General features: G+C 44.8%; 1 protein-coding gene across 4 annotated transcripts in view; it reads left to right on the forward strand.

The window, feature by feature from the left end:
- Positions 1 to 26,379, forward strand: part of MGAT4B (alpha-1,3-mannosyl-glycoprotein 4-beta-N-acetylglucosaminyltransferase B) — a 1,380,432-nt gene that overhangs the window by 1,040,255 nt on the left and 313,798 nt on the right. For all 4 annotated transcript variants that reach the window (XM_069654102.1, XM_069654101.1, XM_069654099.1 and 1 more), the window contains 2 exons: positions 7,017 to 7,124; positions 7,254 to 7,447. In XM_069654102.1, the coding sequence (XP_069510203.1) occupies positions 7,017 to 7,124; positions 7,254 to 7,447 (302 nt within the window). The remainder of the gene's footprint in view (positions 1 to 7,016; positions 7,125 to 7,253; positions 7,448 to 26,379) is intronic.

The following is a 26,379-nucleotide window of genomic DNA, read 5'->3' on the forward strand; positions in this document are numbered from 1 at the left end:
TCTGGAAAAGATTTTCGACAGGGAAGGTATCCCGGCCAGTCTGGTTACTGATAATGGGGTACAGTTTACCTCTGGAGTCATGAGAGAATTTCTGCTCTTTACAATCCCAGTGCCAATGGGCTGGTGGAGAGAGTCAATGGGGTGATTAAGAGTGCTATTCAATTGGCCCTTGCTAATGGGCTGGAGTGGCAGGAGGTGGTCTTGCAGTACTTGTCGGCCTATCGTAGGACTCGTCAGTGAGCAGTGGTAGGATGCCTTTTGAGTTGATGAGGGAAAGGAAGCCGGGAACCACTTTGAGGTCCTTGACATTGGGTGGTGGTGGCCCGTGTGAATTGGATCTTGATGGTGTGCAGTGCAGAGTTTTGGCACGCCAAGAGGTTTTTCAATTTTCCCAGAGGGGTAGGAAGGAGTTGCGGGTCAAGGTGGGTGATGTTGTATGCATTAAGAACCCCAGATTTGTGCAGAAAGGTGGTAGTGCATTTTTGCCATGTAAGAGTGTGGTCAAGTGTGGTAGGGGCTATGTGCAGTTGGAGGGTGGTTCCAAGTGGAGCAAGAGGAGGGTGGTGGTATTGGATGGCGGCCTGGATAGGGGGGCTGCTGGTGGAAGTGTTGGGATGGAGGTTGATGTGAGTGATGTGTTGGACTTCACGGTGGAGTGGAAGGATGCTCGCATGTTGGAGGAGAGGGGTGGACCATCTAGCGTCCCTTTGCTTCTGGATGTGCTGAGGAGGCAGAAAGAAAACGTACATATACCACTAGCTACCCACCTCTAACACACCGAAAGGTGGCTACTTGTCAGAAATGTACCTCACAGTAGGAATTTCATAGGATTATATCTCCCACCATAGACAAATAAATGTGTTTAGCATATTTTAATTATTATATCAAACAGCATGGTAAAACAACATAAAAAACCCATTTCCAGCGTTCGTTATTTGTAGAAACACAAATGGGCGGAAGAAGCAGACACCAAACCATTTGCGAAGTACAATTTGCGTGATGTTAGTAATTTTAGTGTATTTTGATCGCATTTTCAATTATACAACAACATGGTATAATAGCGTCAACATTTGAATATGTTTCTAGGGAGAAGGACAACAATGTTGCAGTTTAAAGCTAGTCAGTAAAGTCCAACGCCCCATCTTCAGGACGCGATAGGTTAAAGAAACACATTACACTGGCAACATGGCGCCTATGTGTCAGTGTGGTGACCTAAAGAGATAAATAAAAATTGTTTTACTCAAACATGATAAAAACAGTGATGGTGGTGTATGTGTGCATACAAAACAAGTAGCCAGGTTGCTAACCTTAAAAGTGATTTCTTTTGGCGTGATGGGCAAAGCGATTGCATGAATCAATTTAATTGAGGCGGCAGACCAGTCCGTCTTAAGAATTCAAGCTGTAAATCAATACGTAAATTTATTTAGATTTTTGTTGAAACAAGTAACATATTGAACCAACAATAGTTACATTTTGATATATGAATCAATCATATTTACCACTTTATGTGTAAGGCAGGGATTTTTGTTTCAAGTCCTGCAGAGAAATTTCAGTGGTGTACTGAGTTTCTATGGTATTCCGGATACTACATGTCCCATAATGCATCATGGAATCTAAATAAATGCAAAAAGCCTTTCAATTTCACAGGTTTCACCTGATTTACGTTTCTTTCAAGCATTTAAGTGGCAGGGAGTAACACTTACTTGGCCATAATGATCCCCAAGGCTGTCTTGCATTGTTGTATATTGGGTTAGATATTTTAAACCGCTCGCGTGTCAGTGAATGGCTCTGTGTGGGAGACAAAGGCACCAGAGAGTACAATTAGACTCTCTGTACGTTTTTGAGCAACAATCAAGTGTGGCATGGATTTCAAAGCAGGCTTACCTGTCGTGTGTGCATTCGCCTTCACAGAATCGCTTCACCCTGTGGCTTTTTCCTTGGTTGAATACTGGTGTAAGCCAAATGTCATTCGTTGACATCGAAAGAGGACTGCCAAGTCCAGTCCATTTGTGTGTGTAGTAGAGGAAGGACTTTCCTCAGTATTAGAAAGGGGTCGGCCATTTTTGAGTGTATATGGATCCTATGAAGGTATACTTAACACTGCAGAAAATAATGATCAGCTTGCTAGTTCTCAGTAAGGGGGTGTGTATAGTGTGTCAAATACATTTTTTCTTATAGAGAAAATTTGTGCACACAATGGTTATGCATTATATGACAATTTTAGACAAGGCATCACCCTCCAGCAGACATGATGGACATAAATGGCAATGAGATCATATTTCATTAACCCCCCACTGGTTGTCTGAGCTATTAGTGGATAAACAGACTCCACTCTACGGCAATATTTAAACCGGACTGGACTGTATTGAGATTATAAATCCATTTTTGCTCCATTTTTTTTTAAGGAACAGATCCCTATTCCCTCCCCGTGGGTGAGCTTTAGATGTCTCAATAACAAACCAAAATATATCTTCGCATGTGTGTTTCGCTTGTAAATAATTGGCCACCAATGGTTTATCCGGAGTACCATTCCGTATGGCTGAGCGATGTTCGCCAATTCGTAATTTCACTGACCTGATCGTTTTGCCTATATAGATTAACCCACAAGGGCATTTTATCCCATAGATCACCCATTTAGTCAGGCAATTTGAAAAGGATTGGTATTTCCATAGCCTGTCATACAGATCAATCTGTTTCAAATTCTTGGTCAAATGGCAGACTGAACAATGTCCGCATGCATAATGACCACTGACTGGTGGCAGTCCCCATAATGTAGATTGAATGGGTGTCTCAATGTTGTTAATAGGGTAAGTGTGTACTAATTTATCCCGTAGATTCGGCATCCGCTTGAAGGCAAATCTAGGACAACTTGGTTGAAAATCATCGGTATGAATGATTTTCCAATTTTTTAGTATCACCCTTCTTAGGTCATTACTCGGGCGAAAAAGATGAGACACATGTAATTCTATCATCTTGTGGTTTTGTGTGTTTCTGAAGGATCACTTCGCGATTTGCGTTACGTGCCCTCTTCATAGATCTCTTGATTATTTTCTGAGGATATTGTCTCTGTTTAAGTTTTTCGCTCAAGAACTGGCAATTGATTTTAAAGTCAGCCAATTCACTACAGTTCCGTCGGATTCTAAGAAATTGTCCGTGGGGTAAATTTTCCCGTAGACTAGACGGATGGAAGCTACTGAACAATAAAAGCGTATTCTTGTCTGTGGGTTTTTTGAATAATGTAGTACCCAGTTGATTATCCCTTTTGAAGATTTTCAGATCAAGAAAGGCTATATTGTCAGTGCTTGATGACATGGTGAATATGATGGTTAGAGTTTGGCTGTTGAGCCATATTAAAAAGAGATCTAGTTGGTCCTGGCTTCCGTGCCAAAGCATGAACACATCGTCTATGTAACGATGCCATGAACTAATGTGTTCATGGAAGGGATTAGTCGCCGTGTAGATGAAATTAGATTCGTAGTGATCCATGTATAAATTTGCTAAGTCTGGTGCAAATGTAGCACCCATTGAAGTCCCTTGCCTTTGTTGGTAAAAGGTTTGATTACACAAGAAAAAGTTTTTTGTCAGTGCCAGCCTCACGCATTCGATGATAAAATTGGATGGCACTGTACGGTGGGCTCTTGTCTCTAGATATTGATGTAATACTTCAATGCAGTGGTCCTGGGGGATGTTAGTGTATAACGACTCTACATCCAGGGTGACCAAGATGTCATCGGCCCCTGGGTGTAGACTGGCAACGATGTGTATCATAGCTCTAGTGTCTTGCACATATGATTTCATCTTAGCCACAAATGGTCTCAGGAAGGAGTCTGCATAGATGGACAAGGGCTCCAACAATGAGCCTATAGCTGAGACAATCGGGCGACCAGGTGGATGAATCGCATTTTTATGTATTTTGGGTAATAAGTAAAAGGCAGGAGTTGTCGGATTGGGTCTAGTCAAGAACATCAGCTCATCCTTACAGATCCACTTTTGATCGTGTGCATGTTTCATAAGGCTCAGAATTTCTTCAGTCAATCCCGTAGTAGGGTTGCCCACAAGTTTCCGATAACAGAGTTGGTTATCTAACTGTTTTTCAATTTCCAGATTGTATGCATTCACATCCCACAGTACAATACCACCCCCCTTGACAGCGGGTTTCACTACAAAGGAGGTATTGCTTTCGAGATTTTTTAGAGCTCTTCGCTCTGCTTGTGTTAGATTATCTTTTTGTTGGTTTTTGTTTTTAAAAAGATAATTTAATTCTCTTATTATTTTGTTTTCGAAAGTGAGAATTTATGGAGAGATCATGGCTGGTGTTGGTGTAAAAGACGAAGGACATTTAAGTCCTGATATATTATCGTCTGGAGTCCGCCCCTCTTTCGGATTGCGGAAAAAATACTTGAGCCTTATCAGTCTGAAGAAATTTCTCATCTGTGCCTCAGTGGTAAATTTATCGGCAGCTTTGGTTGGAACAAAGGATAGTCCCTTACTTAAGACACTGGTTTCTGTCTCAGTGAGACGGTGGGAACTAAGATTGAAAACCGGGATTACAAGTTGCTCTGTGGCGGTTGTCACTGTCTGGTCTGCATCGTGCGATTGCCTCATTGTCTGTTCTTCCCGCGTTTCCCCTGTCCCTGAAAAAACTGTGGTTGAGCACCTCTTTGCGCTAAGCCTCCACGGCTAGTAGAGGGTTGTGCTGTAGAGGAATCGGAGTCACTGCTGTTGGATGAGTTAGAGAAAGTGACAAATTTATTTACACGGTTTCTATTGTTGGATGGACCCCTCCCTCCCACTTGGTTGGCATTTTGTTGTTTAAAAAAGGTTGTGTTTAGATAGGGATAGGTGGACTCTTCCTTGTAGTTAAGTATATCTTTTTTTAACTTCCATATCTTTTTGTCCAAGGTAAATGTTTTACATTTTTTCATTTCGTCCTCTATATTTTCCAATAGTATTTTTATGTCTGGAATGGCAGATTCATCATTAATTTTTTTCTCTAAAGTATCCAGGTCTTCTTTTTGTTTCTTTGACTCCTCCTCAGCTGTCTCAATAACTAATATCACCCAGTCTCTGGAACATTTATTAGCTACCCCGCTAAAGCTGCCCATAAATTTCGGATTATCCAGAAAGACGCGGGGGATATTTTTGACCTGAAGGCCCTCTGGGATCACTACGGCCCTCAGGTATTCAACCATAAATTGGCCGTGTGATTCAGTGCGTATCAGCTTTTTTTTCTTTTGGGTCAGGAGATCAAGCTCATTTGTGTTTTTTGGAGCTGTTACTGCTGTTGTTGGTCCTGGGGATGGACCTAAGATTGAAGGTAATTCCAAACATCTTTTGTATAAATCCTCGGAAAAAGATATATAATTAACTTTTTCCATGATGTGAATTATGCTGAACCGACCAAAAGGGTTGTCCTAAAAGGGATAAGCAAGTGTTCTGAGCACAAGGGTTTCCTCAATTTTTTTAAGGGGGCTGTGGTATGTGAGGAGAGATACAGCAGAAACAAAAACATACATATACCACTAGCTACCCACCTCTAACACACCGAAAGGTGGCTACTTGTCAGAAATGTACCTCACAGTAGGAATTTCATAGGATTATATCTCCCACCATAGACAAATAAATGTGTTTAGCATATTTTAATTATTATATCAAACAGCATGGTAAAACAACATAAAAAACCTATTTCCAGCGTTCGTTATTTGTAGAAACACAAATGGGCGGAAGAAGCAGACACCAAACCATTTGCAATGTACAATTTGCGTGATGTTAGTAATGGTGTATTTTGATCGCATTTTCAATTATACAACAACATGGTATAATAGCGTCAACATTTGAATATGTTTCTAGGGAGAAGGACAACACTGTTGCAGTTTAAAGCTCGTCAGTAAAGTCCAACGCCCCGTCTTCAGGACGCGTTAGGTTAAAGAAACACGTTACACTGGCAACATGACGCCTATGTGTCAGTGTGGTGACCTAAAGAGATAAATAAAAATTGTTTTACTCAAACATGATAAAAACAGTGATGGTGGTGTTTGTGTGCATACAAAACAAGTAGCCAGGTTGCTAACCTTAAAAGTGATTTCTTTTGGCGTGATGGGCAAAGCGATTGCATGAATCAATTTAATTGAGGCGGCAGACCAGTCCGTCTTAAGAATTCAAGCTGTAAATCAATACGTAAATTTATTTAGATTTTTGTTGAAACAAGTAACATATTGAACCAACAATAGTTACATTTTGATATATGAATCAATCATATTTACTACTTTATGTGTAAGGCAGGGATTTTTGTTTCAAGTCCTGCAGAGGAATTTCAGTGGTGTACCGAGTTTCTATGGTATTCCGGATACTACATGTCCCATAATGCATCATGGAATCTAAAAAAATGCGAAAAGCCTTTCAATTTCACAGGTTTCACCTGATTTACATTTCTTTCAAGCATTTAAGTGGCAGGGAGTAACACTTGGCCATAATGATCCCCAAGGCTGTCTTGCATTGTTATATATTGGGTTAGATATTTTAAACCGCTCGCGTGTCAGAAAAACGTACAGAGAGTCTAATTGTACTCTCTGGTGCCTTTGTCTCCCACACAGAGCCATTCACTGACACGCGAGCGGTTTAATATATCTAACCCAATATATAGTGGCCGGGGCTGCCAGGAGACATTAGTGATTCCCCGGCAGGGCCCCGGCCAAGAACCATATTACGGAGCCTGCCATGGCCCACTTAAAGCCCTGAGTGTGAATCCATGGACTTTTTGACCATTTTGTATGTACCGCTGTAATGTTTTTTTTTCCCTTTTAGACGTTTGGGTTTATTTGACCGCCCCTCCTTATTTCAAAATGTTATTTAACTACGTTAAAATTTGGCAGTCCATATATTGCATAGACATGCAAAGATGTTTGTAAAGATTTGAAAAGTGCTTGTTTACTGGCACACACAAATCCACAGATCCTTGCTCTTGGCTTGGCTTTTCCGTCCCAGGAGAATTTCACATTTTTGTTTTCTCTTTCCAGAAACACTGCGATCGACAGAAAGCCAACCTGAGAATTCGGTTTAAACCGTCCCTCTTCCAGCATGTGGGAACACATTCCTCTCTGGCAGGCAAAATACAGAAACTGAAAGTAGGTCATTTTTCTTTGATCACAACTGGCAAATGGGCAGATAAAAGCACCATAGGCAACTTAAAATAACTGTCATTGGCGTGTTCCTTCTATCCGCGGTTTAACTTAGCCTGTTTTTCCTTTGAAAAGGACAAGGACTTTGGGAAGCAGGCCTTGCGGAAGGAGCATGTGAACCCCCCAGCGGAGGTCAGCACTAGCCTTAAGACATACCAGCACTTCACATTGGAGAAAGCATATTTGCGGGAAGACTTCTTTTGGGCATTCACGCCGACTGCAGGGGACTTTGTCCGCTTCCGCTTTTTCAAGCCGTTGAAGGTGGAAAGGTCAGTGAAGATTTTTTTGGTTTTGTTTCCGACTATACATGGGGGAAGATTACCCGTTTGTCTTTTTGTAAGAGAGTAGGATACAATAGGTAACACATAACTGCACAGAATTTAGTAGAACTGCATAGAATGTAATGATGGGGATTGTCTTTCCATAGTCTAAATATTTTATTATTTTGTTGCATCACCGACAATGATGCCACAAAATCAAATGCAGACACAGAAAATTATTTTCTTCAGGCCACAAAAAAACCTTGCCTTTAAGTCTCAGCCTTTATTTCTGGTGCTGTTTCAGTGGCCCTCGCTGTGTCTATCGATCTTTGTCTCCCAGTTCATGTTGCACTGCATTGCTTTAATGGAATCTCTTGTGTAGCCTGCTCTTCCCAGGGCATGTAAGAAGAACGTGGTTCTTTAGCAGGTTTATTGGGCAACAACCCTGCACAAAATCACCAGCCTACTAATTGTGTTCTTACACTCCATCCAGGCTCTCAATCGTTACCTGGGGAATTCTGGCTCTCCTCAAATTTTAGAGCCAGGATTCCTTGAAAAATTTGAACTCTATTGCAATTGAATGTGTCTGGATGCCATCCTCATCAAATTCCCTTTAATTTGTCTTTTTTCTTTGCCATATACCTCGTCCTCTTTGAACGTTACTGTAGTTTCCTAATCCGTGAGCTTTTATTCCTCTTCGTTTTTTCTGCCTCACTTATCACACAATGTGTGCTCTTTCATCGTAGTTGCTGCGAGCACTGGTTTCCCCCTACACTTTTTCGCTAACTCTGGTGTTGTCCTTTCCTCCACGTTCTTCGTGTGCACTTCTCCTGCCTCACTTCCTCTCACACTCCTTCTCTGAGAGCCCCGTCTCCATTTCCCAATTCTGTTTCATTTCCATAATGATGCATCATTAAACACTGTCATGCGTTGTTAAAATATTGATGAGCCTCTTTTTAATCTTACTCCCTGTTTTACGATTGCTCTTTTACCTACTCTCCAATTTTCCATATGACATGCTTGTCAAATTGCTTTTTATGCCTTTGGCACTGTTGTCATGAGCCCATTAGTTGTGTCCAATTTCCAATTAACCCATGATCGGATTAAGCTGGAATTTAGCTCCCATTCTCACATAAATCTAAACAGAGTTTGGTGCCTGTGGCTGCTTTAGGGGCATACCTTAGATTACAAAGCATGTCCTGTAATGCGGTTTTCACATTCATACTATTATTTTATGGCCTGTTCTACTATCCTGTTGCTCTCTGGATGGTGCAAAGCAGTATGTTTCCACTTGAACTTTTTTTCAATCCAACTCTCGTCTAACTTTGATCCTGAAGTCTGGGCTCTTAATCCTTCACGATCTTCTGGATACCAGTCTTTCCTGAATATCCCCTCCAAGAATTCTACCCTGTCCCCTTATGTCAGACATTCCACTTGTCCTCCGGCTGTTTGTGTAGTTGTTGGCCATAGTCAACGCATTGCTTCCTCTTCCCCATTGAGACATATGGTTCAGACACATTGACTTATCTGCGTTGAAATAAAGTTAAAATGATGTCACCTTCCACTTCACACTGAGATCTACTTCAGGCCTCCATTACCTTTCTTGGACTTTTCTCTTTGTGCCTTTGATGTGGGGGTGTCCTTTGTTTGAAAACTAGTTTATTCTGTCTCAACATCTCTGGCATACCAATTTATTTTCTTTTTATTATTTTTTTAAACTATCAAATCCCCTTCAATCGAAAGTTCTTGGTCATTTACTAGAATGCCCACAACTTCTCGGTCTTTTTCACCAGACCATCTATTCAGTATCCATCAACTCAGTGTAGTTAGGCGTTCATCCTGACTTCTGCCTTCTATCCAGTCCTCCTGATCTGCCACCTTATCTTAACTGCCTGCACTGATGAGCATGCATTCGTCTCCCTTCCTCCTTTGGTGTGTGTTGCAATCTAAACAGAAAATAGTTGCATTATTGTAATCCCAGACTTGGTCTCCCTAATCTTGGTGTAGCCTTTTCTTTTCCTTCAATGTCAATACTTTCACTAATGGTTTGTGTTCTGTATGTATGGTGAGCCTGTTTGACCAAATATATTTCCTAAAACATTCAACACCCCAAATGCATGCATACATTTCTTTTTATTAAAGTGGTGTGCGTCTAGACTACCAGGGGACGCAGGCTAGAATGGCCACTGAACTTGAGCTCCGTTATCCCTCGCCCTTCCTGAACGGATAACCACCAAAAGGGAGAGCCTTGATCATTGGGAAGTGCTGGAACACGCATATGGAGAGTGCATGACTGAAGTGGAGTACTCTGTGGAGCAGTGAGGAAACACAGGCCTCGATATCGGGGTTGCCGACATGCCGTGCAAAAGGTTCACGGGCCTTGAGAGAGACGTTCAGTTGGAGTATTCCTGCTGCCGCAGAAGATCGTCAGATAACCTTGGTGTGCAGAGTCAAGACTCCCGACTCATGGACTGAGTCGCAGGCAAAGCTTCGGCCGCAGTCTTGAAGGTTTGTGGTTGAGAGAGCTCCGGGGGGGACTGGCACTGGAGTGGCATGACCTGCGTGCATGAGTGAGCTGGGTGCTTGCTCGCAGCTGGAGGTTGAGACTTGCGTGTTTTGGGACGAGGCAATGCGATCCTGTGCCAGAGGCGGCGTGGCCTTTTGTTGAGCTGCCAGGAACAATGGTAAAGGTGTTCCTGGGGGGCGGGACTTGTTTCCACCCCCTCCCCGTTTTGGGTTGGTGTGGAATTGATGGAAGAGTCGAGCCAGCCCCGCTGTGGAGTGCCGTAGTGCCTGTATCTTGACCAAAGGAGTGGGAAAGGACTGTTGCAGTTTGGAGGGATCTACCCAGGTGGTTATTTGTATGATCCTCAGTTATTCTGCCTTCAGGAGTGTACTTCCTGAGTGAGAGACCTGAAGCTTTGGGTGAACTGGTGGGCCTAGTGGCAGTGTTTTGGCAGAGTGGCGATTCAGGCGACGCAGTCCCTGTGCTTCCTTTGAACAGGAGGACAATTTGGTCTACATTTTGTTTGATATGATATGATGGGTTATTTATAACGCACTTAATACCCAGAGGTTTCTAAGTGCAGCCCCGGGGATCGAACCTTTAGTGCTCTGTGTCGTCTTGCTTCCAAGGCGAGCACGTTGCCCCTGAGCTATCCTCCCAAGATAATGTAGATGAGCAGGTGGACACTTTTTCCCTGGTCTCTGCCACCTCACCACCGTCCTATTGTAATAGCAAACGAAGGGCTACACTTGGAAACGCTTGTATGAATCCATGTAATATTCCTGTACCGTGTCGAGTGTATGAGAGACGATGTACACTCGTGCAACTATTCAGAATATACCCTTATGTTGAAGCAGTGGAAGGATGCTACCAGGCAGGATGCGCACTGCAGAGATGCCAGAAAGCGGCTATGGGTAGCATGGATGAACACTAAGAAAAGTCTGACAACAGAATGATGTGATAATGGAGATGAATGAACCTATGTCAAAAAGATATGAAAATACTTATGACTGGCGATGTAACTGAAGCACTAAGAGAAACATGTACCTAAAGATAAAGTAATCGTGAATATAAGAAGATTAAGCAACCTGCTGACCAATAACTGTAAATATGCTGTAACTCAAAGTTGAAGAAGCACATAGAAGCTTGCTAAAAAAGGTATATACATAACGTTTAGGAAGGCCATTGGAAGAAAATGGTCAGCCCGTGTTAAGAATCAACCCAGCTAGCTCAAAAAACGAGCCTAGCATTACAAATTGAAGAACTGTTGATGAAGCTGTTTTTGTGTGCAGAATAAGGGAGTACTTTAGCCAAGAGAAGCAATGACACCCAACATAATAAAATCAAATAGCAGTAATTGAGAGGCAGAAATGGACATTGTGGTCTCCTAACACGTGATGAAGACCTCAAGACAAGGGATATTCATTAAAGCCAGATGGAGGTAGTAGCATGCCCATACTCCCTTAAATGTTTCAGAACAATGAGCAGACAACATGGTCAACTGCAAACGGTAGACCCTGGCTAAGGATCAGGTCAATGAAATGTGATGGACTAATTGGGTAAAAAAGGAATGAACTGACACAGCCGAACACCTAGGTTTCGTTTTCACTCACGTGCTGCTAAGCAATGCGAAAGTCCAAGGTTGGATGGGGTTGCCAACCAATCATAAGGCGCACTTTTACATACAATGTTGCATTCATTAGTTTGCTGCCATATTCTCTGCTAAAATCAGTATATGATGTGTGTAAAAGTAGCTCAGGGCGTGTCCTACAGACAAGGGGCAGCCAGTGAGACATTAACACTTATATCATGCTATAAATAGATATGGTCCCCTAATCCAATCCCTCCCGTGATTACGATTTGGAAAATGCCATGTAGGATGATGTCACAAATGACATATGAAAAAGTATATAAACTCTGTCCAAGTAAGATAAAGATTGAATATTCATTCGTCTATTTTGATAGCTGTTATATCTCCCTGTTTTCTTTCACTGAGATTAAAGCAGTATTTTACCATCTTCCGTGGGTCTGTCTGGTTACTTGGTCTAAGATATTTACTGGTAATTCCATCTAGCGCACAGAGGATGCTTCAAAGTGCTAGAGCACAATACTCCGGAGGGGTTATCCACTCTTTGGGCCTGGCTCTGGTGGATTTACAGTGCTGCTCTTTGGTTGCTAACACTTTAAGCTGGCCGCAAAAATGTAAAGTGAGGGTGGGGCTGTGACATCGGACTTGCGAGTGCCAGTGGATATACAGGTGCTGTCCACTAAAGAAGATATGAGATACTCTCCAGGAAATCAAAGCTTTGCGAGGAGAAGTGCAGGTGTCTGTGTCTGACCTCTGTGGGAGAGTTGATCTGATAGAAAGCAGGCTCAAAGGTATTGAAACCAACCACCTTATGCTGACTTGTTTGATATGAAGTTTGAAGGTCATCTGACAGACCTGGAAACTAGAGAAGAGGATGTACAACTCATGTTGGACAACCTAGAGAATAGAGAACGTTTAAATCTATGCATCTTCGAACTGAAAGAACAAAAGGGTGAGAATCCTAATGGTTTACAGGGGAAGATGGAGTCCCTTATTAATTCTCTGTTTGTGAATGATGGAGGGGAAGGAGGTGGCAATTGAGAAGGCACACAGTGGCGGCATGGCTAGGGGCAAATGGCCTAGATCAGTGATAGTTACATCGATAAGGCAGCCGTCCTTGAAAGAGTGAAAACCGCAACATGGTCTTCAATTTGAAGGAGGGACAATTCACATTTATTAGGATTTCTCCAATTTTACTTTGTCCAGGTGAAGGGATTGTAGTCCTCTCAGCACGTGGCTTGCGAAGAGAGAAATAAGTTTCCTTTTGCCCTAACATTTAAAATCGAGGAAGTGGATTGTAGAGTGATTAAGGGCTCGGAGGCGGAGCAAGTTCTCCAGCATTGGATCTTTCATGGATTCACATGCTTAGAATATTCCCCTTCGTCAGACTGGGACCCCTCGGTACACATATATAGCCTTTTCCAATAGGAAAACTTCCGACACTTTTGTGTCCTATCTAAGTCCTTTTAGGACCCGCCTACGCATGCTCCGTAGGCCGTCCCCGTATAAGAGGCCCGCCCCCGTGGTTCCCCTTCAGATTTCAACCGTCTCCAAAGTAGTGGGATCTCCTCGCGTTGTCTTACTATTTTGTACAAGGTTGCATTACTGGAATTTGAGGAAAATGTCAGGAAAAGCGCTGTTCCGCCCATGCGCGACGTGCGGCTTGAAAAAAGTTTGAGGACGACAGACATATGGATTGTATATATTGCCTCCACCCTCATCATTCGGCGGATAACTGCGACATATGCAAAGGGTTTTCTCAAAAAACCCTCAAAGACCGCAGTCGACGACTGGTGGCATGGCTGAATGATGGAGCGGGGGCATACCCCCCTTCGGAGGTAGGCTCCACACAATCGGCAAAAACATCACGTCGCGCTACCTCGTCGGAACCACCGGCGAAGAAATCTCGACCGACGGAAAAAGAGTCGTCTGGAAGTCACTCAACTAGAGACTCCTCGTCAAAGAAATCATCTTCATCAAAAAAGAATGAAAAGGAAAGGAAATCCTCCTCTTGCGATCATCATAGATCGACCACGAGTCGAGAGTCGAGTAAAAGCAAGCCAAGTGTGGAAAAGGCGGGACCGCCAAAACCACCTGCTAACTCACCGTCGTCGTCGACGGCGGCCCAGTCATCGGCATCCACCCTGCCACTTACGCAGGTGGCATCCACCGTCCCACCGACAACGACGATGGCCTCGTCGACGGGGGTTCTACTGGAGGCCTGAAGTTTTTGATCCGACCCCCCCGGATACTTTACTACAAGAACAGGCTGTGTTGCTGTCCTCGGAGGACGAGAATGAGAGAATAGCTGGCCCAGCAGACCTAGGGCTACGAGTGGCTGACAAGTCGTCGACGAGGGGATCCGTTATACCGGTATCTGCCCCTCTTCTCAATCCTCAATCTGTTTTGTCGTTGGAAATTCTGTCCACGCTTCAGTCGTTGTTACAGTCGTTGGACCAGAGACTACCTCAGGCAAACCTACCCCAGTCACCCGTCGACGAGCCGGGCCCGTCCCGTCAACCGACGCACCTACGCACGCCAATCTCAGCGCTGGCACAAGAGGAAGGTGAGCTGCCAGATTCGGAGTCTGATAGGGGAGCCATGTCGGATATCTCATCATCCCCTCCAGGGATCCAACCTGGGAGTCAGAGGTGGAGTTAGAAACCCCTAGAAGCCCAGCTCACCCGTCCCCTCCGGACGACATTGCGTCATTCCATTCTATGATGGAGAAGGCATGCAAAGAATTTGGTTTGTCCCAGGAAGAACAGAAAAAGGACTGTTTTTTGTTCGACCACATGGGTAAGAGAAGGAGGTCTGTGTTCTCGATACCAATACTAGACCATGTATGGAAGGAGGGGTTGCAGACAATGCGTCACCCGTTTTCAGAGCCGGCAGTGAATGGACGCCTGGAAAAAAAGTTTAAGGCTCCAGAGTCTACCCCCAAGTGTTTATCCTCCCAACCAACGCCAGACTCGGTGGTGTCGGCGGCAGCGGTGAGGAAGGCGAAGGCCCAGCACAAGTGCACGACGACTCCTGAGAACGAAGCGAGACGCCAAGATGCCTTTGGCAAAAAAGTGCTATCCGTGGGAGCGACCACAGTAAAGGCCGCAAACTCTCTGGCAATTGTTGCCAGATACGATGGGGAGATGTGGCACAGGCTAGCTCCGTTGCTTGATCATCTTCCGGAAGAGCATAGGAAGGCAGCGATGTTACTCGTCCGAGAAGGTGAGGAAGCCTCAAATCACGCAATAAACATCGCGGTGGACCTCGCTGAGTCAGGCTTCAAGCAAGTCAATAATGGGGTTGTATTACGTCGACAGTCATGGCTTAAGTGTACCTACTTCAGGCCAGAAGTACAATACAAAGTTTTAGACATGCCCTTTGAGGGAGACCTTCTTTTCGGTGAGAAGGTGGACGAAGCCCTAAAGGGAATGAAAGAGGACTCGGACACGGCACGTTCATTGGGTGCCCTCCAGAGTGGCAGAAACTACAAGTCTTTTCGTCCCTTTAGAGGGGCTTCAGGTAATTCAAGATTCTCTGCATCTGGAGACAGATCCTTTGGCAGATCAGCTTACCCCTCCCAGGGATACAGACGTGCCTCCCAAACGGCAAACCGTCGCCGGAACTTCCAGACTTCCAGGCAAAGACCATCATATCCGTCGTCGTCGAGAGACAAGCAAAATAAAGATCAGCAGTGACATACAACACACCGTTGTGGGGGGGGGGAAGAGTTTCAGCATATGTCGACGAATGGGAACGAATAACGACCGATCAATGGGTGCTGGATACTATAAGAAACGGACACTCTCTACAATTCAAACGCAGCCCTCCGCAAATTCCACCCGCGTTCACCGCTCATTCCCATCTGAAGATACTGCAACAAGAGGTAACACTCATGTTAGCAAAGGGCGTGATAGAATTAGTTCCAACATCACAGAGAGGTCAAGGAGTCTAGTCAAGATATTTCGTCGTAAAAAAGCCGAACGGCAAATGGCGTCCCATTTTAGACTTGCGCGATCTCAACAAGTCTTTAAAGAGCCTAAAATTCAAGATGCTCACTCTGCAGGAAGTGATCCGCGCCGTTCAAGAGGGGGATGTTCTAGCGTCCCTGGATTTACAGTACGCGTATTTCCATATTCCAATGTGTCGGAAACTCAGGAAATTCCTAAGATTTGTAATAGGGCGGACTCACTACCAATTCACGGTTCTTCCTTTTGGGCTCAAGACCTCCCCCAGAACGTTCACGAAATGCCTGGCTCCAGTAGCGGCCTGGCTAAGGAAGCAAGGCCACCATGTATACCCATACCTCGACGACTGGCTGGTAAGGGGATCCTCCCCAGCGTCGACCAACACAAGTTTACAAGCCACCATGCAGCTTCTACAACAGCTGGGATTCGCCATAAACTTCGAAAAATCCTCTCTGCAGCCATCGAGATCGCTGGTATTCCTGGGGGCACAGTTCGAGACCCAGTTAGGGCTAGTGAAACCTTCTCTCGACAGAACCTCAAGACTCAATCAACAAGCATGCCGACTACGGCGAAACACCAAGATCTCAGTGAGAAAATACGTTTCGGTCCTAGGGGCCATGGCATCCTGCATCCATCTGGTGGAAAACTGTCGCCTATTCATGAGGCCAGTCCAGGAATTCCCCGCGGACCGATGGACGCAGGCTCAAGGATCGTGGTCACACAAGATAACCATCGACGACGACAAGCTGCTTCGGACCCTTCAGTGGTGGCAGAGTTTCCACAATCTGAACAACGGCGTACCCCTACAGGAGCAGGAGTTTCAGCGAACCATAGTCACGGACGCGTCCCTAACCGGATGGGGAGCTCACATGGGTGCTCTCCAAACGCAACGTCGCTGGTCTCCAACGGAGTCACTCCTACACATAAACGTGTTAGAGCTCAGAGCAATACGATGGGCCTTGAAGGCATTCCTACCACACATCAAGGGCTCGCGAGTACGAATACTGACCGACAATACAACAGCCATGTTTTATCTGAGGAAACAAGGAGGGACGCGATCAAGAACTCTTTCCATAGAAGCCCAGAAAACATGGCATTGGGCATTAAAGCACGAAATTTCCATCGTGGCTCATCACCTTCCAGGAGTGAGGAACTCCCAAGCAGACTCACTCAGCAGAACCATGGCCCAGATACACGAGTGGGAAATGGACACAGTTCACCTGATGAAAGTGTTCGAGAAATGGGGTCATCCCCCTCTGGACGCCTTCGCGACCAAAGACAACAAGAAATGCAAGCAATTCGCAAGCAGATGGCCTCAAGAGGGCTCCAGGGGGAGGCATACTCCTTCCCATGGACAGACATGTTCCTCTATGCTTTTCCCCCGTTCCCCCTCATACGGAGGACAATACAGTGGATACGCAGATACAATTGCCGGGTAATTCTAGTGACACCATACTGGCCAAGGCAACCGTGGTTCTCCGACCTGCTTCACCTGTCGCTGGAACATCCCATAGGGTTTCCCAAAGCCCCGAGCCTACTATCCCGGGAAAAAGGCACGGTGTGGCATCACGACCCGGACAGTCTCAACCTTACAGCCTGGCTCCTGACTTTTCGGAGTTCGGTGCTTTAGACGTTTCGGAGGATTGTCAAAAAATTCTGCAAACGGCTAGAGCCCCTTCTACAAACAAATCCTACTCCTATAAGTGGCGGAGGTACTGTGAATGGTGTAGGGGACAACAGGGCCTACAACCGTTGTCTGTGACGCCGGAACAAGTTCTACCTTACCTGCTCCTCTTAGCGGAGAGGGGATTATCCTTCACATCGATAAAGGTGCACCTGGCGGCCATCTCGAGGTGCACAAGGAAAAGGCAGTCGTCTCCTCTATTTAGCGACAGACTTGTAAAACACTTCATGAGGGGTTTATTTCGAGCTTTTCCCCCGGAAAAAACGTTTCCCCCCCGACTTGGAGTCTCAACACAGTGTTGGCAGGCTTAATGAAACCGCCTTTTGAGCCTATGGCCACGTCCGACATAAAATTCATTTCGTGGAAGTTGACATTCTTGATTGCTACCACATCAGCTAGACGAATCTCGGAACTGCAAGCGCTGGTCGTAGACCCGCCATACCTAAGATTCTTTAAGGACAAAGTAGTCCTGGCAACTAATCCTATGTTCGTCCCAAAAGTTCTGACAGTGTATCACAAACACTCGTCCATTGTTCTCCCTACTTTCTTCGCCACACCATCATCGGCAGCAGAAAAAGCTCTTCATACCCTGGACGTTAAGAGGGCTCTGAAATTTTACTGTTCGTCGCGTATGGTCCGTCGACGAGAGGAAAAGCAATCTCTAAACAAGGATTGGCTCGATGGGTCTCATCGACGATTGCGTTTTGTCACTCTAAGGCCGGAAGGCCACTGCAAGGACATCCTAGAGCCCATTCTACAAGATCGATGTCCTCCTCAACAGCTTTATGGGCAGGAATTCCGTTGACGGACATATGCCAAGCTGCGGCATGGTCAGTGCCCCACACGTTTACCCGCCACTACTGCCTTGCCAGGCAGCATGCGGACGAGGTGCAGAGGGGAAGAGCTGTCCTGCGCCATCTGTTTCAGTAAGGTAAGCTCCACGCTGTGGAGAATCTGTTGTCTACCTTTTTAATGACAGTTTATTTTATGTGGGTAAGGTTATATGAGGTAACTTATTCCTACTGTACATATGCATTGTGTAGTATGTTGAGGGTATATTACATTACATTCTCACCGCCGTCTCAGGTGTTACTGCTATACAATCTATTCTAAGCATGTGAATCCATGAAAGATCCAATGCTGGAGAAGGGAATAGTTTCTTACCTGTAACTCCATTTCTCCAGCATTGGTATCTTTCATGGATTCACATGCGCCCGCCAACCCCCCCGGAATGTAATGTATTTAATTGATAAATTTAACCCTTCCTACTTTGGAGGGGCCGAAATCTGAAGGGGAACCACGGGGGCGGCCCTCTTATACGGGGACGGCCTACGGAGCATGCGTAGGCGGTTCCTAAAAGGACGTAGATAGGACACAAAAGTGTCGGAAGTTTTCCTATTGGAAAAGGCTATATATGTGTACCGAGGGGTCCCAGTCTGACGACGGGGAATATTCTAAGCATATGAATCCATGAAAGATACCAATGCTGGAGAAATGGAGTTACAGGTAAGAAACTATTCCCTTCTTCTCCACCTCTCGGAAAAGGAGAAGGAACAGGGAGCAGCACCGGGGGAGGGCGGATTGGCAGCTGCACATGGTGTGCTGGGTGGATTGATGCAGCGGAAACCTGTGCAGAGGGGCCATAAATATAGGAGATTGAACACTCCTTCACCTGATATGCCTTCAGGGGATGCATGTTCCTGTTTATTACTCAATTTCTGTGGCAATATGTTTGCCTTTTCTTTTTAGAGTGAAAGGTCATTTATAACGCACCTGTACACAGGTCTTTCTAGGTGCGACAAGACAATGGAGGGAAGACATAGGGAGGTGTAAGGAATGCATGGTGGCAATAGTAAGACACAAGTGACCACAGTTCAGGGCCTTCTGTGTCCAAGTCTCTTTACTTCTCGCTAGTTTCTTGACGCAAAGGGCCTGCTGTACCAGAAAACTACATATACATGTTCTCTTCAATATTCAACTTGGGTATTCACCCTGCATCCCCGTCTGCCGGGCTCAGATCCCTTTCAAACGAGGTTCAATTAGTCTCCCTCAGCTGGGCTCAGGCCAATTTGGATGTACTTTAAACTATCAAAGATTTTTGAATGTGCACAGGGTTTAGCTTAACCCGTTGCATGACCACTTCGATCTCAATATTTCTCTCGTACTCCTCTTTTGGATACCCAACAGAGACTTTGGAATGAGCACCCACAGGGTGCCAGACCATTCTGTGTATGGTATATTTTCTTTATTTACCAAAGTTGAGTTACAAAGTTCAACTGTTTATTTTGGCCTTCAATTGTGTTCTCGTTGCTTATTCCAAACACTTTACACACTGTTCTCTTTATACAATGCAACCTTGGTTCAAAACACAATGCTTGTTTGGTATCAGTCTCTCCGACTCACCGGCTGTGCTTTCTTTTCGGACGCCGCTTTGTTGTAGGAGCCAAGGACAGTATCACAGCGGCAATCGCTCCTCCCTGCCATGATTATCGACGCAGGAGAGCCCCGGGTACCTCCTACACACTGCAGGTTTGATCAGCCTTAGTTCCTGGTTTTAGGTTTCTTACTTTCCAAGGTTCATGAAAATAACAGTCTTTATAGGTCAAGGGTTCTTCCCTCCTTGCAACCCTACCCAGTATCACTGTCTTTCTCCTTGTATTAAACTGCAGGGCATAAAATAAGTGGTATCGCATCGCAATTTGCGATACAATGCTGCTTATTTGCATTTTATTTAATTGATCATGTCGCACTAACTGCGATATGATTTTCAAACGTGCGTTTGTTTTCAATTCATGACTTTTAAGGTCCAACTTGTGTGCGCACAGCCTGCATGCGACGAAAATCCCGGGCTCACCTGAAAGTGTTTCATTGCATGTGCTCAGGCCGGGCACTCACGGACGTGCCGCCATCATCTAAAGCGCATGGCCAGACGAGTCCATGTGCAGAGGCCCGGCAGCTCGACTCACGCAGCTTCCCAGTCATCGTGCAGGTAAGTAAGGACAGATCAAAGTAGGTTTGTTAGATTTATTTATATGGCTGCAGCACTATTTCCCACCTTATTTAATATAAGCAGCTGCTAAGGGAGGGTGCAGAGGGTCATGCTGGGGGGTGAAAAGATCCACGTCTGCGCCATGTGTGAGGCAGTTTTAAAAGCTCACACGGAACATTTGTTTTATTTATTATTTTATGACTATGTTCATTTTGGTTCTGGGCTAGGAGCATGACCTGCTAGCACACAAGCATGCAGCGCAATTGAAACCCTTACTTCTCAGGCAGCCTGCTCATTGATGAGGTAGCTTTGTTACAGCCGCTCTCTATAGCTCTCCCCTTCATTATTATTGTGTCAGTGTCTGCATATTCATCAGTGGCTCGGCAGAGACCGGGGCTGGCTACGGCTGGCAGTGAGATCTGCGTGACTGAGGGAATGCAGGCCTTGGGCCATTCTACCTTACACCCTCCTGCTCACCCCTTTTAGTTTAATTCCGCAGACTTCCTGTCTAAACAACAGTGGGCTTTCTCTCCAGCCCGAGACTGCCCAGTGTGTAATGCATGGAGCAGTTTGCTCTCTGCCGACTGATTGTAAGGTACAATTGTATAGTTTTACTTTTTAGACTGAGTCTGGGTCTGGGTTCTCTCAGGGCCTGGCCGTTACAGAAGGGCTCTTGGGTGCGGCATGCAGTGCTTTGACAATGCTGGGCTGCGGGAGAAAAGAGGCAGCCTGCAAACGTTGCACATGACTTATTTTTTGGAAACCGAATCGTGTAATCCGTGGTAGTGGCTTTCAAAAGTTAGGAGAAAACATTTTATATAATGTAATATGTTAGTTATTTTTATCTTAATTGCCCACAGTGTAATAAAGACACTTTCAATATGTTATTGCCCAAATTCGGTGCTGCTGCTTTAATCAACTTGGGCAAGATCAATACTTGTGCTGTTCTTGCTGTGATATAAATTTTGCCTTGAAATTACTTTGATTGTACCGACTGCGCAACTGTACGTTATCGCTAAAGGTGGTGAAAACATGTTGCTGACCCTTTTCCCCAATACATATGGCTTGCCTGGTAAATACCTCTTTAACACGTCTTAAATGTGGGGAGGATCAGACATTGGGGTGAGAGCTACTAATTGACTGAGAAATGCCAAGCAGTGAGTGTATGGGTGATTGCAACAGAGTACATCTGCATATAGAAAATCCCACATAACTCCACTCAGCTAACACATCTGCGAATATGGTCAAGAAAACATGGAGAATAATTGCTTATTTAGTTCTTAAAATGTGTTTCACGTCATGAATAGCAGCAACTCAGAGCAGGTTTTTTTTTTAAATTTTTTTTTTTAAAACTTATATTTATTAGTTTTACATAAATATTACATGGAGAAGTTAACATTGAATCTTATAACATTCCCTTCCCCCCCTCCCCCCCACGGGACGGATGGAGTCATTTTGTCCAGGGATCCTGTTATGCGTTAAATATGTCTGAGATTTTTATGTTATGGGGGCACCATTGCTCCATAAAGTCTGACTGGAGGTATTGCAGGGTCCCTTCCCATTCCTTTACAAATTTGTCTCCTGTTCCTTGGAGTTTGTGGGTAATTTTCTCCATTGTTATATGGGCCCAAACTTTCTGTAGCCAGGTGTAGGTCAGTGGGGTATTTTTATTTTTCCAGTTCTGTGCAATGGTGGTCCAAGCTGCAATGAGTAGTCCCATGAATGATCTCCATTGCGTTTTGCTGTATTGCCTTGCTGTGTCGTCTTTGATTCCACAGAGCCACACCTTCTCCCCCATCAACCCCACATCCGGGAATATTTTGCCCATCTCGTTTTTCACTTCTTCCCAAAAGGGTTTTATGCCTTTACAGTCATGCCATATGTGTCTCCAAGTTCCCACTTCGTCACATCCTCTCCAGCAGTGGCTGGACGTGTTGGGGTACATTGTGTGGAGCCTCTCTGGAGTGTAGTGCCACTGTGTCATTATTTTGACCCACATCTCCCTAGTTTGTGCCGAGCGGGTCATTCTGGGGATCTGTTTCCATAGGTCCTCCCATTGTTTATCCGTTGGTTCCTCCCCCCAATGTTCTGCCCCATTTTATTCTGTATGACCATTTAATGCTTTCCCCTTGTGAGTTTATGTATTTGTATAACGTTGATACCCACTTTCTCTCCCCCGTGTTGGATATGATGTATGTTTCGAACCCTGTAAGGTCCCTGGTTGCTGCCTCGGTGATTATTGGAGAGTTGAGCCAGTGTTTTAGCTGTTCATATCTGTATCTATCGCTTTTAGGGATTCTCGTGGTTGCCACGCACGACTCCAGGGGGATGATTTCCTTGTCCATAAACATCTCTCCTATTTTAGTATGCCCGCTTTCTCCCAGGTGTCATATGCCCCTTGTTCCATCCCCGGTGGAAATAGTGGGTTTCTACAGATGGGTGTAAAGGGTCCTATCGCTGTGGTCATTATGCCTTTTTTTGTTTTGCTATCCCATGCTTCTAACGTGGTTTTCATGATTTCGCTTAGCCTTAGATTTTCATGCCTGTGCTGCTTCTGTTTCCAGAGAAGTTCTACCAGTGGGGTCCTTGCTACTGCTCTGTCTTGTTTGGCCCATATCTGTTGCGGATCCTCCCCCACCCACTCCCTTAGAACTTTAAGCTGTGCTGCCTGATAGTATTTTCTAAAGTGGGGTAGCGCCATTCCTCCTTCTCTGGTTGGGGCCGTGAGGGCCTTCCTGGCAATTCTCGGTGTTTTCCCTTTCCATATGTAGGACAATCAGAGCAGGTTTTTTAAGGTCAAATAACATTGCCTTCTGGTACATGCAGGCTTCAATTCAGGATGGGGAACGTAAAGCTATATACTGTGTGTATATATATGTTAGGTTGGTTTATCGTAATTTGAATCCTTTGCAGTTTAGTGCTATGAAAGTATTTTAGTTTGTTCACGACAAACGTTTACAAATAATTGTACCTTGCTGTACAAAAGCACCTGGTAAGCAACGAGTTCAAGTTCCTAAATTGCACAATGGGTTCCAGTACCGGCTTCACCACTTAAAGAAATCGGGCGATTCTGTACTCCCAGTCCCAACCCTTGCTGGGGAGATAGGGGACACTGCTGGCAACTACACCTGTAGAAAAGGAACATTCATTGCTGTGTCCTGCGATTCAGCTTACGTTTAAAAGAAGGCCTTAAACCTGCAGGTTATGTCAAGACTGCGAGGCTGTGTGTTGGGCTGGGAATATATATCCCACGAAATGCAGATATCATTATGTGCACCCTGCCTGCCAATTCCGTGAGTCTCAGTAAAAATCTGACACTGTTAATGGGTGCTGCTAATCGTGACAGGAGTCAAACTCTACAGAAACCGAGTGTGGCCTGTCAGACTCCCCCTTCCTCCAAGTAGCACACTGTGTGGTCTGTGACCTTTTTGTAGCCAGCCTCATGAACAAATCCAGTAAGAGTACATGGGGCCCAGCCACTGTACCATTTGAAGGATGGCAAGACAGTGCCGATCACCTCGCCAAGGCTGCAGTGTTCCCATTTATTTCTTCTCACCCAGTGCCGCAATTCTTTACCACATGGCAACTATTCAGATAGTTTTAGCCACTTTTTACCTCCTGCCCTTTATATCCGACTAACTCCCTAGTGTCTAATGCATACATTGCATGATTATGTTTTTCACCAGATGGAAGTGACAGAAAATGTTTGCCTATGGAGTGACTAACACCAGTCTGAAGCGTGTTTCCTTCTTGTTTGACAGTAGGTCTCAGTGAAGTTGCAATAACTGCATGAGAACAACTTAAAACACTGTAGTTGGTGTAAATAGATAATGCGCATAGGCATAAGCCTATGTGTCATCACTGCATTGGTAGATCAAAGCACATCTGAGATGCAAAAACTAGAGCAGGGAGCTGTCCTGGGGGATTTTTGTAGCCCCCATTCTTGTAGTGGCTAGGCAGTCCCTCTTCGGAATTGTACAAGGAGGTGAATGTAGCCGAGTACCCTCTTTTCACTTGCTGCGTTATGTTATCATTTACTCCAGTATTTGTGGGTTTGAGATATGTAATAAACATTGTGGTAAGGGAGCCTTCAATTTAATGCAATATATTGTCTCACCAATAATTTTACATTCTTGTACAGCCACGTTTCACGGGCCCCTACAAGACGTCATACATCACTGCTTCTCCTTGTTAAATCTGAAAAACAGTTTTCATAGTAAGCCAATTTCGTAGTCCCTAAAAAGGAAATACAGTTTTTCCTCAAATAGCAATGATAGTCAAGTGAGTGACATGGGAATTTAAATTAAGTTTCTATGAGCGAACTGAGCAACAAATAATCTTTGTGGTCATGTGTACTGCAACAAGAAACATTTTAAAATCGTGAGGGGTTTTTATGATATTAAAACGCAGGGAGACTGAATGATTTGCCCAAGATCACACACTTTATTTAAGCAGCGAAGATGGAATTTGGGCCCAGCCTACACTTTAAGCACTGGACCGCTTTCAGCTGTAGTTGCTCGCACAGATGTGTGCTAAGGTTTGCTTTTCACGTGTTAACATAGTGCCTGGTTTAATGAGATGAAAGTGCAAATTACTTTTATTTTTTACATTAATAGCAGCGCAAAAAGCCCAGAGGCATGTAGACCCTAGTTACATTGGGTAAGGTACTGCAGGAAGTACTCGGGTGTTCCACACGAGATTTAACTGCAGTACAAGGCTCGAGTCTCAAGTTAGGTGGGATGCAAACAGGTTAGTAAGTTACGTATACAGCACAGGGCTGGTCAAAAATCGGTATTTGCAGACTAGTTACATTACAAAGGCTGCACATGGCTGAATAAGTCAAAATCAGTAGTTACAGGCAGGTTAAATTACATGTATGGCACAGGGCCGACAACATCAAAATCGGTATTTGCAGACAAGTTAGAATACGATGGCAGCATGAGGCTGCAAAGTCGCATTAGGTGGGTTGCAGGTAAATTGAATTACAAGTACAATACAGGGCTGAAAAATGTCAAAATCTGTGGTTGCAGGAAAGTAAGATTACAACACCACCATGAAGCTGTCCCATTAAGTGGGTTGCCATCAGGTTACGTAAGCAACACAGGAACAAAGTTGTTGAATGGAATTTGGACAAGGGGATGACAAGCCAGGTCAGGTCAGTGTGAGATGAGTGTGTGAAGCGGGGAATGATGAGCGGCATACTAAACACTAACACGTATTATCACTCTAGTGAAGTAGTGTGGTCTCTATAGCCTTCAGACAGGAGTCAACACACAGCATTAGTATGGGTATGAGGTGTAGCAAACAAAATGCACACCCTTCTAAGGCCATAGTATATTGTGACTACTGTGTTGCAGCAGGCAGAAGAGAAGGAGAGCAATGGTGCGTATATTGAAAAATGAACTAGGGTGGTTAATGAGAGACTGTGACTCGTCGCACTGCTGGAATTGAGGTAAATAGCGATGTGGGTGCAAGTTTATCACAGTCAGATAATGGCAACAGTGATATTGGATGCTGGGTATCTCCCGGGAAAGCCGCTCACATGGCGTATTGGGGCTACATCTGTGAAACCAAGGGGGTAATGAGATGTAGCATGATGTGCCCGGGTCTTGAAGTTAATCGACAGACGGGAATGGTGGATGGCCCTTAAAGGAGGCTAAGGGGGCTAAATGTTCTAAATACTTAGTTATAAAATAAAAAAAATGGCACACACACAAAAGTCTTTGAGGTCTTGTTGCAATTAACTGCTCATCCCAATGAAAATAGAGACATCAAAACTGCTAATCATTTAGGTTGGATTGCTAATCAAAATATTTTTACTTAGCAATTTCGACTAATCAATTTTTTAGAACTAATTTATGCCTTGAACTGCCATCTTGGAACTGCTGTTTCCTCGTGTGTTTTGCCTCGATCGGAGTGTAATTTTGGGCTTCACCTTTTTTCATGTTGGGAAGTGTGGAGGAAGTTTGTGTGCAATGATCCGTAATTGCCTGACCATGGTGTTGGGACATGTCAGGTTTACGGCTCGGGTGTTAGTCCGTTATCGCTCACAGTGAACTGTCCGTGAGAAAGTGTTTGTGTCTGGAAGGGGGAAGAGGGGGAGTAGAGTTCCTAGGTATCCTACCTGGTAGGATGGGGAAAATGTGTTACCAGGAAGGGGATACTGTGTCTCACCCTCCAGTAAAGACCCCTCATCCAGGTGATCT

Source organism: Ambystoma mexicanum, chromosome 3q (assembly GCF_040938575.1).
Source record: "Ambystoma mexicanum isolate Mex_15411 chromosome 3q, UKY_AmexF1_1, whole genome shotgun sequence".
Classification (NCBI taxonomy): domain Eukaryota; kingdom Metazoa; phylum Chordata; class Amphibia; order Caudata; family Ambystomatidae; genus Ambystoma; species Ambystoma mexicanum.